This window comes from Bombyx mori, chromosome 15, assembly GCF_030269925.1.
Source record: "Bombyx mori chromosome 15, ASM3026992v2".
Classification (NCBI taxonomy): domain Eukaryota; kingdom Metazoa; phylum Arthropoda; class Insecta; order Lepidoptera; family Bombycidae; genus Bombyx; species Bombyx mori.
Window position 1 is genome coordinate 15,131,027 of NC_085121.1, and position 15,896 is coordinate 15,146,922.

Below are 15,896 nucleotides of genomic sequence, written 5' to 3' on the forward strand. Positions count from 1 at the left end.
GGATAAGCACACATCTCTATGTAAAGTAGACGAATATATTAATTCAAATTTATGTTGTGTATTTGAAGTTTTTCCTTACATGCGAATAAAGTAAAATACTTTTCAGATACACGTCCTTACGGATCCATCAGGTCCAATAAACCTTTGCAAACCTTTAATCTTTAACACTAGGAGCAGACTTAGGGACCCTGGTAACCGTACTTGTCGAACTCGACGAAGAGTTTGACGTGCAAGTTAACCCATAGATAAGTCCGTTGAGTTTCTCGCCGTATTTTCTTAGCGGGTCGTGATTACGATCCGGTAGTGCCCTTGCTCTTGAGTTGTTAGGTCTCCTTCGAAGGCGCTCGGGCAGCTGTTATCAAATCCCACCTCTCCTGGCTGAGCCTTTGCTCGCCCGCCTGTCCTAGTGAAATTGGAATGGCCTCAAGGTCACTAGTAATCCTTCAATCATATAAAAAAAAACATTTCAGATTAATACGAATATAGAATAGGTTTTAATTTGACAACAAACAAATATCGAAATCAACTCTATGCTTGTAAGAGTCGAATACATTATGCATCTTGTCAATGGCTTAGGCTTGGAGTTAATATGCATGTTTCACATGTTTTGATAAAAGAATGTTGTCGCCGTCAAACCAAAATCTGCTGTGTGCAAAAATTCTATTTTGAATTAACGAGTAAAAACATTTTCGTGTAAAATTTTATATGAAGTTGAATTTTTAAGAACTATATCAAATGAAATCTATAAATAAATATTAAAGCTATAGACACATAACAGTTTTTTTATACGGTAGATAGGTCTGTGAACTATACGAAAAGGCTAAAAGTGTCCGACTGTGGGCTGCTCATGATGATGATGATGATGAAGACAAATCCTAGTCAGTAAATTTTCCATCTTTAGAGTATTATCTTTCATAACGATTCGCTTCCATTGTTCATATATCCAATTCAATACCACAGAATAAACAAAGGCTAAATTATGGTATTTCTCGTTTCATTACTTGAAGTGAAGGTTTGTACGTATGGTAATTCTTTACGTACAGGTTCTAAGGCGAATCGCGAAAACAGTGGCTTAGGTTGTATTACATAATACATATACATAATCGAGCATAAAAATGAATTTGTGCAATGTGTTGCCAAGATGTTATGAGTGGCTGAATTCTTGAAATCGCTGGTAATCATGAAAGTGAATACGATAAGTACATAATTACTTGAAACAATAATTTTAGAGTGAAAAGAAGGGGGAATAAGATTTACCTAAGTAATGGCATTATTTGTTTCAAAACTGGTACTTTTGTATTTGCAAATCTATCTATCTATCTATCTATATATATAAAAATGAATTGCTGTTCGTTAGTTTCGCTAAAACTCGTGAACGGCTGGACCGATTTGGCTAATTTTGGTCTTGAATTATTATTGGAAGTCTAGAGAAGACAAATATGAAAATGCACGGAATTAAATAAAAATAACAATTTTGTTTTTCCTTTGATATATCCCCCGTCAGACGGATTCCTTTTGTTTGTTTTAAGTTTATTTCATACAAAAGTTGAGGTCTTTTATTTATCGATTGAATTGCACTACGAAGTCTGCCGGGCCAGCTAGCTTACAATAAAAATCTTTACCACGTCCTTTATTTGGCTTACCTACGTGATCACCCAACAGAGTAATGTCAACCTGTGTGTGGCAATGGATACGTGATTATAAATAGACAATGCGTCCCCTCGTCGCGGCTCGGTGCACAAGTCTCGTTAACGGTCGCCGCTCGAGGTCACCGATTTGATTCCTATGGGGCGCTTAATATCCTCTCGTTATTGGTATACGCCGATGATGTTTGAGATTCCATTCGATGATCTTGACATTCCAATTTCATTCGGCTAAATCAAGATAGTTCGAAAAAATATCTGTGCAGACAAGATTCGCCTTTGCTCCAAGTGATTAAAATAATGCCTATGGAAAAACGCAGGATCTTCTAAATACCACTTTCAATACTATGCAAATGTGACGTACATCAGATGCTCCTCTTATAAATTTGGTAGCGTTCCTAAGAGGGAACACAACTTGTTTCGGTATCAGTATAACATATTGATCTTGTGTTGACCCATTTACTGTTCTCTGAACTGTTTTAATTTTGTTTGTGTCAAAAGTAAGTAATTCAATGCAGTTTGGTTCAAGACATATTTTGATAGGATCAAAAATGTTTAATTTTTGTCGTTAGCTAGGGGCACTAAGTAGAAGGCACCAGATCGCGTAGAAGGCTGCCCATGCTATGGACCGACCAGATCAAGTCGGCAGTTGGCGGCTGTTTGCATGAGTGTACCAGACTCACCACAAGCCTTAAGGAGTGGTGATTGCTCGTGAGGTGCATAATATCTGCCCACAGCAATGATGCTGGATGACGACCACGACCGCTCTGACAAGAGTGATACGACATACGAACGAAAAGGGACATTTCGAACGTGAATGATGCGGGGCCGTATCAACATTTTTTGATGTTCTAGTTTGCCAGACGAGAGCTTTTAAACTCTTAATCATAATATATTTTCAGTTCAGGAGGATCTTAATAGTAAATGTTTGTCCAGCCGCGATATTACTACTGTATGCATTTACATAAGTCACATTGTTTCGTATCGATGATCGAATTCAAATGTTCACATTATAATAAGAAATGGCAAATAATAGGGCTTGGAGGCTTAAGAGGCTTTTCATGCGGCAAAATCGCACGCTTGTGTGTACCAGACAAGAATTACTTTTTGTAAAAACAGTACAATAAACCTAGTAAATGTCGGTCAGTGATATGGCATTAAGCTGAATAGTGAATTCCATTGTCACTTTTTATCATGCTTGGGAAGAGAGGAGGATGTTATTCTAGGTCGTCACCGCACAGCAATACTATTTTTCCTTACTATTTACTTGTAGCCTAAAGGCGTATTCTAATTAGGCACTCCCTGATAGTTGAATTCACGGGGCTCACCCTCAGAAAGTTTGCTAACACTGGCCCTAGTAAGCAGTGCTTCGTAGAATCTACTACCGGATCAAAATCGCGACCCACTGAGAAGATCCGGCGAAAAACTCAGTGGGTTGTGTCGATGGGAGTACAGCATAGTCATATCAAGTGTGCCACACATCTGCTGTTGATTACAGGCCTCTTGTAGATTTTGGTCCATTCGAGGACATTTCGGCTCCAATGGGCCAAATTTCGTAGCCCTGTATTACAAATATAAAAATCTTTGTGTTATTGTTACAGTCTAAAGCCCTTGGTCGAGTGCTGTTTGATCAAGTTTGCCGACAGCTACATCTCCTGGAAGCTGACTACTTTGGGCTTGAATATCAGGACAGCAATGGAACTAAGGTATGGGTATGTCATCGATTTTTTTATTTTATTTGCTTGTTTTTTTTAACGCTTTTAATTATAACCCTCCTAGCGACCCGCCCTCGCTTCGCTTCGGAAACTGTAATTTATTATTAATTTCTCCACTATTTAATGGATGTTATTATACATATAAACCTTCCTCTTCAATTACTCTATCTATTAAAAAAAACGCATCAAAATCCGTTGCGTAGTTTTAAAGATTTAAGCATACATAGGGATATAGGGACAGAGAAAGCGACTTTGTTTTATACTATGTAGTGATGTATTGGATAATATCCTTTTTCATTAGGTACAGAGCTGTTCTGCGTTTTTTTTGCCGCGAAAGATTAGCGAGGAATGTATGGCAGCTATTTTTTTTACATTTAATTTTAAACGAGACCATCATTTTATGTTTCCAAGTTAGTATCGGTATTTAAGTTTTGGTGTCCCTGTGCCTTAGTCAGCTGTAAGCTCATCCACTAAAATATAAACTAGTAAAGCTAAAATACAGCCTAGAAGCCGCGATTGGCTTGAGTAATGTAGATATTACTAGGACAAGGATTTCTGTTTTGGATGCAGGTAGCAACGAACCGACCGCATTGGAGATCGATTTGAGCCTTTGTTCAGCCGTGGACATCTATAAGCTGAGATGATAATGATGATGAGGGTTCTCTAGGAATTTCTTATTCATAAAGTCTTTCAAAAAAACCACTCCGATCTTAACATATACCTATTTGTAATAAACACCTTAGCGAATTTCATGATTTTTGTATTACTCCCGAAACTGAACTAAAATAAAACTACTTGTCGTCATTATTAATGCTATACAAATGCAATTTATGCAAATACGGTACTTGTATGCAAGACAGACGGCATTAAAGAAACCTTACTAGACAATACTTTCTCTATTGGATTATGTCTGATGCGTTTCTGTTTTTAAAACCAAATAGCCAAGTCAGACTGTGGTACAAAGGAATTTCAAATATGGACTTTTCGTAATTAACTGTACGTATGGAGCCATTGACCCGTTACTTACATAATTTTCTACTAGATGATGACCGAGCTTTGCTCGTTTTTTTGGAGTTTACTCCTTTAGAATCGATTTACATATATAGGCCCGGGGTATGAAAATTATGGGGACCAAAATCGTACTAGCATGTCACACGAAATGCGTTATGCGCCTGATTGGCTCCTGATTGCGTGATGCGTGCGCGCGCCAATCAGGAGCCAACACGCGGCCGCGTTATCGCAGGTGACGCCGGGCTGCTGCGCCGGCAGTCCGCCACAAAGCCTCGTACTGATCGCGCGTTTCTCTCATTATTGTATTTTCATATATTTGTTAGTCGTTTGTTTTGTGTCTCGTTAATTTGTTAATAATCTGTAGTGTATCGTGTTGTCGTAATATAGAACTATTTCTCGTATTGTTTCGTTTAATTTTTTATATCCAGTAAACTCCAGTCGTGCGTCGGAGCGGACACACACACATTTTTTTTTTTTGATAACACCGTCTTGTTGTGTCTTTAAAGCGGTTAGTTGCCCTCAATTAAGAAAAATAGTATTATTATTCGCCAATAGATGACGAGAAGAGTTGATTATTGAAAATACGAATTAAACAACATTTTCTGAAAATAAATCGTAGCTAGATCGATTTATCGCCCCCGAAATCCCCTGTATACTAAATTTTGTGAAAATCGTTGAAGCCGTTTCCGAGATTCAGATTATATATATATTAATATACAAGAACTGCTCGTTTAAAGGTATAAGATTAGCTTCGCCTGTAGCTTTGCCTCTGTTGAACTACATTTTATATCGTATGCGTGTAGATCCTATGCAGTGGTACCTACCCGAACGGGCTTACCGCAAGGTCTACCATTAATTACACTTAAATTTTGGGATAATATTTTGGTTAGACAATGTCTTTCCTTCTTTATGTATTTGCACCTGTCTGAGGGATTTGCGGGATTGATATTTAGATCGCTCGATACGAGTACACCGGGCGTCTTATCGTTTAGACCACAACACTTTTGGTATGCTATGGGACATGCCCATTTCCAATTGCAGTTTAGGCTACAATGCTTTTGGTATGCTAAGGGAGAGTTCCGTTTCCACTTTTTTCTTTCTTTCATACCTAATCTGATAGCCTTGAGAGGCTATTTCAGCGGAACCTTGGTGAGCTCACGGGGCTCAAACCGACGAAGTTGCTAACACTAGCCCTAGCAAGAGCAGTGCGGAATCTACCACTGGATCGGAAACGCGACCCACTGAGAAGATCCGGCGAGAAACTCAGTGGGCTGTGTCTGAGGGTTAATTTACTCGTCGATACAATACAGAGTGTTACTAAGTTAACCCTTGCTCCCAGTACTGGCTGGACGTCGAGAAGCCGATGTGTCGGCAAGTCGGCCTGTCCATGCTGGAGCCCACGCTGCGTTTCTGCGTCAAGTTCTACACACCGGACCCGGCGAGGCTGGAGGAGGAGTTCACGCGGTACCTGTTCTGTTTGCAAGTGAAGCGCGACCTGGCCCAGGGCTGTATACAGTGCAACGAGAACACGGCCGCCCTGATGGCCAGTTACATCGTTCAAGGTACGGTCTCTGCTCGTTTGTGTGTTGATTCGTGTGTGTGACGGACCCGGTAGTGCAGTGGTTAGCCCTTGACTGTTTATTTATTTTTATTTTTTATTGTTTTGGTGGTTGGACGAGCTCACAGCCCACCTGGTGTTAAGTGGTTGCCGGAGCCCATAGACATCTACAACGTAAATGCGCCACCCACCTTGAGATATAAGTTCTAAGGTCTGAGTATAGTTACAACGGCTGCCCCACCCTTCAAACCGAAACGGATAGTGCGGGGTGGTGGTACTTACCCGCGCGGTTTCACAAGAAGTCGTACCACCAGTAAAAGTGTGTTGGTTGCCGAGGGTCGTGGTTTCATGAAATTTTTTGTTTGTTCTTCATCTGGGTGTTTATTATTTATATAATGTGTATGTATACTAGCGGACCCGACAGACGTTCTTCTATGAATGCACACACAAAATTTCACTCAAGTCAATCCAGCCGTTTAGTTGCAGTATAGATAAATAACCTAGATACTGACCGCAGCGCCATCTGCCGGCTGATCTGTGAATGTAATCCAGGGTGCCACCCAAACGCATACGAAAAAAATTATTCAAATCGGTCCAGTCGCTTAGGAAAAGTTCAGTGACACACACGTACAGTAGAATTATATATATAAAGTTATTTAAATGTATATAAGTATGTTTATCAGCCTTTGCTACCCATAAAACAGGAAATCCTAAATTATCTTAAATTAGGGATGACCGTGCGTGATTTGTTCCCAGTTATTATATTATTATATATTTGTGTTTATTTTTGTCCTGATGGATTGGACTAACCAACGGACCCAATAAGCGAGCAACCAAACAAACTGGTAGAAATGGAGATTCTTCTGTAACACAATTAAAATTGATTCATAGACTACACGATGGATCGCGCAGTTCGCTAATGAAGTTTAATGTTCGACAGCCGAATGCGGCGACTTCGTCCCGGAGGATTATCCGGACCACACCTACCTGAGCGGCTACAAGTTCTTCCCGAGCCAAGACTCTGAATCAGAGCGCAGGATCATGGAGAACCACAAGAAACACATGTATGTGGCATTTTAATGTTCTCGACTTTAGTCAAGCTATAGGCAGCGGCTTGGCTCTGATACCCCTGGTATTGCTGAGGTCCATGAGCAACGGTAACCACTTACCATCAGGTGGGCCGTATGCTCATTTGCCTACAAGGGCAATAAAAAAAAAAAGTATATATCAACAAACCCAACTATATAAACAGTTATGTTCGTCTTTTGGGGAGAAAAAACTCTTGCCCAAGCATTAAAATCTTTTATTTTAAAATTTAACTAGCGACCTGCCCTCGCTTCGCTTCGGAAACTGTAATTTATTATTGATTTCTCCACTATTTAATGGTTGTTATTATACATATAAACCTTCCTCTTCAATCACTCTATCTATTAAAAAAACCGCATCAAAATCCGTTGCGTAGTTTTAAAGATTTAAGCATACATAGGGACAGATATAGGGACAGAGAAAGCGACTTTGTTTTATACTATGTAGTAATGTTGAGGGTAAAAGTTATCCACTAACTTATGTTGCATCCTACACAAATCCTGTTATGCTTATTTACAGAGGTCAAAGTCCAGCTGAAGCCGATTTAAACCTATTAGAGACGGCACGAAGATGCGAACTATACGGTGAGTCCATCGAACGTGTTCAAGCAAATTTAACCATTATGTGAAATACAATAACATTTATATTCCTGTATCAGGTATAAAGATTCACTCGACCAAAGATCACGAGGGCGTGCCGCTCAATCTGGCGGTTGCCCACATGGGCATCGTTGTGTTCCAGAACTACACGAAGATAAATACGTTCAGCTGGGCCAAGATAAGGAAGATATCGTTCAAGAGGAAAAAGTTCCTGATCAAACTCCACCCTGAAGGCTACGTGAGTTATTTGAACGCCGTATGTCCGAGCTAGTCGCTTTACTGGTGGTAGGACCTCTTGTGAGTCCGCACGGGTAGGTACCACCACGCTGCCTATTTCTGCCGTGAAGCAGTAATGCGTTTCGGTTTGAAGGGTGGGGCAGCTGCTGTAACTATACTTGAGATCTTAGAACTTATATTTCAAGGTGGGTGGCGCATTTACGTTGTAAACGTCTATGGGCTGCAGTAAACACTTAACATCAGGTGGGCTGTAAGCTCGTCCACCCATCAAAGCAATAAAAAAAAGTCAACGGATACACTTCAAAGGAAAAATGTATTTATGCGATCGACCCGCAAAGGCACAGATCTGGAAGCGACGTTATTATGTAGTGTAGGGGTGTGGCCACATATATTCGACTTAATTACTTTAGCAAGAAATGTCATATTTGTGTACCTCTATTGCTTAAGAGTCTGGTCACCCTGCTGGCTCCGATATAGCACACGTTCAGTACTGAAACATCGCATAACCCGATCCTGTAGACCGAATGGTAAACAGTCGACGTCGCCCAAAACACGTCATTACGGATCCTCCCGATCCATTAACGGTGCTTTTACGTACCACAAGCACCGGCCACCGTCCTCGTCGAACCCATCGCTTGCAACTAAGGGCTCGACGAGCGAATTAATCTTCCGGATCTTCTCAGTGGGTCGCGTTTCCGATCCGGTGGTAGATTCTGCGAAGCACTGCCCTTGCTAGGGTCAGTGTTAGCAACACTTCGGTTTGAGCCTCGTGAGCTTACCTGCTAGCTAAGGTTACGCTGAAATAACCTCTCAAGGCTATCAGCTTAGGTAGGAAAAAAAAGTTAGATCTCTTTCGACGGCCTGTTTCTTGTAGTAACCGATTATACAGGGTGTGTTCCATCCGTGAACAGAAATATTTATAATATAATATTTTGTTTTCAATGTTTTTTTTGTTATCTTAATTATTAATTTGGTAATAATTAATTATTAATTTGTTATTAATTTGGTCGTTTAAAATTTTGTGGACGCGCAACTAATCCAGAATAAAATTCAAGGTTTATGAAACCCGGGAGCCGTTGCTAGTTTTTATAGACAAAGCCTCTGTTTGAAAAGTGTTTGTCGAAGATTTAAAATACTGTTTCATGATTGCAGGGATATTACCGAGACGTGGTCGAGTTCTTTTTCGAAGGTCGGAACGAGTGCAAGAACTTCTGGAAGAAATGCGTCGAGAACCACGGCTTCTTCCGGTGCTCCAGCGTGCCGCGCCTGCCGCGACACAAGACCAGGGTCATCTCGCGCGGCTCCTCCTTCAGGTCCAGTAGCTTTTGTTTTTGAAGTGAAACTTCTTTAGAATCGTTGGGTGTGATTTCAAACTGGATAAAACGAAAAAATGAAACGTGAAGTTAAAATATCAATTCGCAGAGGGCGCTACCTCATACTATAAAAGATGATTTACAATTATTTCTATTCGAGGGGTAAAAGGCTATATTTGGTTTAAGTGACATTTTTGAAACTTTTGTCCTACTTATGCTGATGATATCCTGGAAAGGCTATTTCAGCTTCGTCTTAACGTATACGTGAGCTCACGGGGTTCTAACCGGGAGTGTTGGTAACACTGGCTCTAGCAAGAGCACTGCTTCGCAGAATCTACCACTAGATCGGAAACGCGACCCACTGAGAAGATCCGGCGAGAAACTCAGTGAGCTGTATCTGTGGGTTAATTTAGCACGGTGGACGGGAACTTTACAGAAGAGCCATTTAAAGTTTATAATTAGGAATAAATGTCTTAACAAAAAACTTCTTCGGCTATTTGAATGGAGTAAGCTTAATTGAAGTTCAATTAAAAACATCGAACTGTTGATGATAATAGCAAATGAAACGCACCTTTAATTACATAGATAAATGTCGCGTGTTAAGCAAAATGTCTGTATGTTATGTCAATGTAATAGTTAATGTCTCTGAAATTACCATTGGTTCTGTTATTAAACCTAAATGTATTTGACTAATTTTAAGAATTCCCACAAGATAGAACGACGCCCTTGTGAAGGTCGCGGAAATCCGGTGTAGCCAATCTGGACTCTATAATAATAATAATAGCTCTTATTGTTCTACAGGTACAGCGGCAAAACCCAGAAACAGATAGTCGAATTCGTTCGCGACAACTACGTGAAACGACAAACGTTCCAAAGGTACGTTCACACTACACGACTCTATCGATCAGCTTAGCTCGTCCCACAGACGATACACTATACGTAGGGTCGCAAGTTCGACACAAAATAACTGGTCGCACTGAGCCGCGTACACCGGTCGGTAATAAATAAATAATTAATTACATACACATGTATAATAATTCGACGCTTGAAAGGCAAACGTGACTAAGCGACAATAACTGCTTTGTACATAAATGATAGGCAATAACCATATTCGATGCGCAAAAAAAAAAAATATATTTCTAGGTCTATTAAAATAATTTCAATCCTACAGCTAGATTCGTTAAGATAGAATTTTTTTTCAGGTATATCAACTTTAAATTAGTCTACTGTAAAGTTCACGCATTGTCCGCTTAGTCACGTTTGCCTTTCAAGCGTCGAATTATGTACCTGAGGTTTATATTGTGTCGGCTTCGACTTGCATGCGATTATCGAGAGCTTTTAAGCCGCTACAGTTTGTTTGAACATTTAGCTTATAAACGTAACCGTTGGCTAACTTGGTTGTAGCTTAGTGACGTTCTAGTTAAACGATTGTCTAATCGATTCGTAGGTGGAAGGGATTCTGTGACGTCACAGGATGCTTTAATGGGATCTCTGTGATATAAAGGTGTGCGTTCAGCATGGGTCGGGAGACACTGGCTTTTGGTTTTGTCTTGTGGGCATCTGTGTTAATAATACAATAAATGCAAAACGATTTAAATTTTTTTTTTAAAAAGGTGAAAACGTGAAACCTTTGCATGGCGTTAATGTAAAAAGTCCCTAAAAACGACTAAAACAGAACGGTTATAGCGTAAAATAGAGACGAGGCTTCGACTAGTTTTGTGTTTATCGATGGTGGATTAGTAAAACGAGCATGCGCTGTACTTTGAGAATATCGCTTAATTTCGATAAATGACAAGATGAATTGCGTTGCTATTGAAACGTGGCCGCGACAATCGGTCGGAGGATGGTGTGTGCTTGGTCAATTTTAGGGATTTTTTTCAATGGGTCTGCGCTCCGAAATTTATCGATACATTCGATTTTACGCGGTGTCGTCCGATTAATTTGGTAACGGTAGTTTCACAATGACAAAACTGAACTCATCACGGCTTAGTACAGCTTATTGCACAACCTACGAACAGTGACGTGTAGACCAGACCATACGTATTCAGTTGCGTTGTGATAAATCGTCATTATTATCGATAAAACTTATCGATTGAAACCGTGATTAATATTAATGTTATAGTTTTTTTGTTTTTTGTTGTATTTATCAAGTAGTAATTGTTGCTTTTAAATCAATCCTTTCAACGGATTCATTGAGTAATTTGTGACATTTCGAACGAATTATTGTTTATCGATTTTATTCTTGTAGAAAAAGAAAACGGTTTATTTATATTGTTTCATCACATCTCGATTGCAAGTCAATACTCCGAAAATATTGATTTAGAATATCAATTACCAGTTTTTTTTTGAGTCGATTAAAATAAAACGCATGAACTCGTGGTAATTTAAAATCCGTCGTGGAAGTACGATGCGCCTGTATAGGAGAGTGTGTTCGACGTCTGGGCGGTTAGGTTCGTGAGGGCAGGCCCAGAGGAACCAAAAGCTGGTGTGTGCGTCACCATCCTCTGGCGGACTGTCGGCAGGTCGGGCTCGTTCCGCGCGACCCGAGTGGCTAGCGGCGCGCTGCCCTCCAGCCTCTCCGCGCACCCGCTGCTGCCGCTGCCGCCCGGCTCCGACGGTACGTACACGCACCACGCCCCTTGTCCAGCCTTCACATGCAAGCACACACACGCACACACACACACTCGCACACACACACGCACACACACACGCACACACACACGCACACACTCGCATACACGCACATACACGCACACACGCACACACACGCACACACGCATACACGCACATACACGCACACACACGCACACACGCAAACACACACACCCGCGCACACACACGCACACACGCACGGGCACACTCACGCGCGCACGCACTCACGCTCACAACACTCGAACACACACACAAAACACACACACAAACAAACACACACACACACACAAACGCGTGCGCGCGCGCACACACGTACGTTGTTGTTGGAATCTACAGTAGAGAATACATTATATTTCTTATATAAGAACATTAGGTATTTAGTTATCTAGAATATAGTTAACGTCACATTCCAGGTTCGAGTGTTTAGTGTGTGGGAATTTTTTTAGTGTTACTTTTATCTATATAATTAAATATTATATCAAGTTCTTATAGCAAGTTCGAAAAAAATTCGTCATCCCTATTTTAATGAAAATTTCTTTTATCGATCGGCTTCATGCTTTTTGGTATTTTAACTACTTATATATTGATTGGTTGTCACTTTTTATGTATAAATAAGCTTTTAATTTGCTATTGTCACAGTACACAATATATTATCACGGAATAGGTACACATTTGATATCCAAACTTCGACCATTTGATTGGTATTCGTTTATCTCATACGAAATGAGAAATATGTATTCGACACACATAATAAATTTATCATGTTTTTTTTGGCATCTTGCAATTTGCGGAGTTAACACGATGCACGACTATGCGCTTACATAAATAAGCAGACAACATATATTTCCTTTTCATCTGAGTTTACAACTAAATTAAAATCGAAAATACTCCTCCACAATTCCTGATTTGAATTTGCACTGACATATTTTTTAGTTCAGTTGACTGATACATTGACCGTGCCTAATGTTAAAACAAAATAATTAAAGTTATTTTTGAGACCGATTATTAAACAAAAAACCGTATTTGTACTTAGGTGATGGTAGAAGTTGTACTTCTTCGGTATTATCTATCAACTATTATTAAGTGTATTTATGGTATTTATTGTTAAAACTCGACTTATTAAGAATACTATAATATAGAATCAATCTTGGTACACAATCCTTATAATGAAATAAGAATGCTAGATGCATTTTGGCGTAACTTTGTCAATTTTTTTTATTTAATCGGTTCTTCCAAACGAAGTATAACTTCTAAAAGATAGGAGGCTTCAACTCGGGATTCTTTTTTTAACTTTATATCGATGGCCGTGGCAGACGTTTTTTTTATGATTTGTTATTTCTTATTTCTTATTATTGCAGTGCTAATGTCCACTGTCAATGTCTTGGTCAGCTCGGATGAATTTAAAAAAAAAACAGCACGAAGAATTTGTTGTAGAATGTTGACGTTGTATCTGCAGCGATTTCCCTGGAGTGGGACAAGCAGCCTCACTACCTGGAGGCTTCTCTGATGATGAAGGGATACTCGGCGGAGGAGGCGCGGGCGGCGGCCGAACGGGCTCGGTGTCGGCCTCCCGCCGTTCGCCCACCGCTACAAGCTACCGCCTATGTCAACACGAGGGACAAGGTACCGACTGCAAAACAAAACCACATTTTTAATATAACACCAAACTATCATTTATAAACGCTAAATGTTTTTAAATTAATACCAGCGTTTTTAAATTAGTACCAGGTAGGCAGCGGCTTGGCTCTGCCCCTGGCGTTGCTGAAGTCCATGGGCGACGGTAACCACTCACCATCATGTGGGCCGTATGCTCGTCTGCCTACAAGGGCAATAAAAAAAACTACTTTTAAAAAGTTTTAGTTTTGAATATTTTTTTTCTAGCTCTCAGTTATTAATAGATATATCGCACATACGGTGCTATAAAGTCATAAAGTCACTTATGTAATTTTTGTTAACACTGAACTGAGTATGAAAAAATGCATATACTGTGCGGACTCACAAGAGGTCCTACCACCAGTAAAAAAAGATACAAGTAAGACTTCTGCCTCACGTCCTAGAGGTGGACGGTATTCACGATATCTCATCACTGGCTGCAGTAAATATTTAAGGCCAGGTGAGCCGTGAGCTCCATCAAAAATGTGTGAAAAGTTTTTTTTTTGTTTTCAACACCGAATGGTAGAAAATAAATAGTAACTCATTAGTCTCAATTAGATTCCGAGCATATTGAAATTGATAGAGTTTCAATAAGAAACTTTTGAAGCACATTCACAGTTAAAAAAAATTTGCTTAAAAAAGTGGGCTTCTTCATTTTTTTTTAAATAAAAGTTTAAGTACCTTTTTTATTATTGGTTCAGATGTAGTTGCCTTATTGAGTAAAATCGCTTTCAAAATACACCTTAGACAATGTTTCTTTATTTGTCTCTTTCAGCTGACAAAACAATACTGCAGCCAAATAGTAAGAGGCTTTCACAATTGGCTTTTTAACTTGTATATCGATGTTTTACGTTCATCCCTAACATGATTGTATGTCAAATGATGTGTTTGGTCATGTTAAAGTTTCGCTTTGAAAACCCTATACGTCTCATATTTTGTATAGTGCAATAACCAAATCTATTTTATTTTTCAATGGTCTGGTTTATGTTCTCCATAACAGTTTACAAAATACAGCACCGCAGTTTTAGTGCACTTTTAATATGCATTATGTTTTTAAAGGACTTAAAATAAAAAGGATCCAATTCCCAAAAAGATGACCTAAAGAAAATATTTTTTGTTATCGGAGACGAAAGGTTGAACGGTTATGTGGCGTATATACCATTTTAAACGACTAACTAATATAAGCTGGATAAAAATATGACAAAAAAATCTAAGTAATATAGCCTAAACAAAAATAAGAAAATAAATATTATGGGATGGGACCGGCCAAGCGGGTAGGTAACAGTTGTACATCCAGACCTGATGGCTGGAAGAGCATGATTATAGTTTAACTGAGGTTATAACCTTATGGGTTGGTATTTACGGAGCCTTGTCTATGGGCGTTAGCAATTACCTAATCGATACTGGACAGAACCCCAGATCGAAATTTTAAGTACATTCACTAAACTTAACTTTTGCATACAAATTGCTCATTCAAACTTATGTATTTTTTTTTTTTTTATGATTGAAAGTTTACTGGTGGCCCGAAGGCCTTTCCAGTTTCACCAGGACAGGTGGGCGAGCAAAGGCTCAGCCAAGAGGGGTGGGATTTGCTAACAACTGCCCGAGCGCCTCCGAAGGAGACCTAACAACTCAAGAGCAATTGTTTCGCGAATGAATCTACTACCGGATCGGAATCGCGACCCGCTGAGAAGATCCGGCGAGAAACTCAGCGGGCTGATGCATGGGTTAGGTTGCACGTCGACCTCTTTGTCGAGTTCGACGAGTACGGTTACCGGGGTCCCTAAGCCTGCCCCTAGTATTAGAGCTGAAGGCATCTAATGCAAAGGTTATTGGATCTGATGGATCCGTAAGGACGTGTCTAGGGCGTCGACGGTGACTGGCTCCTGCATGATCAGGATTCGGGGAGTAGTCAGCGGCGGCAACGATAAGGCGATTATCATGACGCATAGCCTTATCGAAGTATCGTTCCGACGCTGACTTCATGTATTTCCGAATTGATTCGAGGCCCAGGTCGTCGTGTAGGTCAACGTTCCTCACGAACCACGGAGCCCCGACAGCTAACCTGCAAAAGCGGGATTGTAGGGATTGGAGGGTGTCTATGTGTGTGCGGGCCGCGTGAGCGAACACCACACTCGCGTAAGTCATGACGGGCCTTATGCAAGTTTTGTAAAGTGTCACCTTGTTCCGAAGGGACATTTTACTCCGCTTACAGATCATGGGGTAGAGTCTACCGAGAATAAACGCGGCACGGTCACGGACTGATTTTATATGCGGGCGGAATGTCATCGATGCATCCAGGGTAACGCCCAGGTACTTGACCTTCCTGGCCCAGGGTATGGGTTGTCTAAAGAGAGTAATCGGGGGTGTGAGATTCCTCCTCCTAATCCGGGAGGAAATCCGTGTGGAGCTTCCCCTCTGAAATAGCA

At 40.3% G+C, this 15,896-nt stretch overlaps 1 protein-coding gene across 10 annotated transcripts in view; it reads left to right on the forward strand.

The window, feature by feature from the left end:
- Positions 1-15,896, forward strand: part of LOC101736960 (FERM, ARHGEF and pleckstrin domain-containing protein 1) — a 71,568-nt gene that overhangs the window by 17,195 nt on the left and 38,477 nt on the right. For 2 of the 10 annotated variants that reach the window (XM_062672749.1, XM_062672751.1), the window contains exons 4-11: positions 3,245-3,349; positions 5,709-5,931; positions 6,868-6,991; positions 7,533-7,597; positions 7,672-7,850; positions 9,002-9,162; positions 9,964-10,038; positions 13,271-13,437. In XM_062672749.1, the coding sequence (XP_062528733.1) occupies positions 3,245-3,349; positions 5,709-5,931; positions 6,868-6,991; positions 7,533-7,597; positions 7,672-7,850; positions 9,002-9,162; positions 9,964-10,038; positions 13,271-13,437 (1,099 nt within the window). Of the gene's footprint in view, positions 1-3,244; positions 3,356-5,708; positions 5,932-6,867; positions 6,992-7,532; positions 7,598-7,671; positions 7,851-9,001; positions 9,163-9,963; positions 10,039-11,612; positions 11,780-13,270; positions 13,438-14,242; positions 14,270-15,896 lie in introns of all 10 variants that reach the window. The other 8 variants (XM_062672746.1, XM_012697351.4, XM_012697355.4 and 5 more) reach the window with 8 other exon arrangements.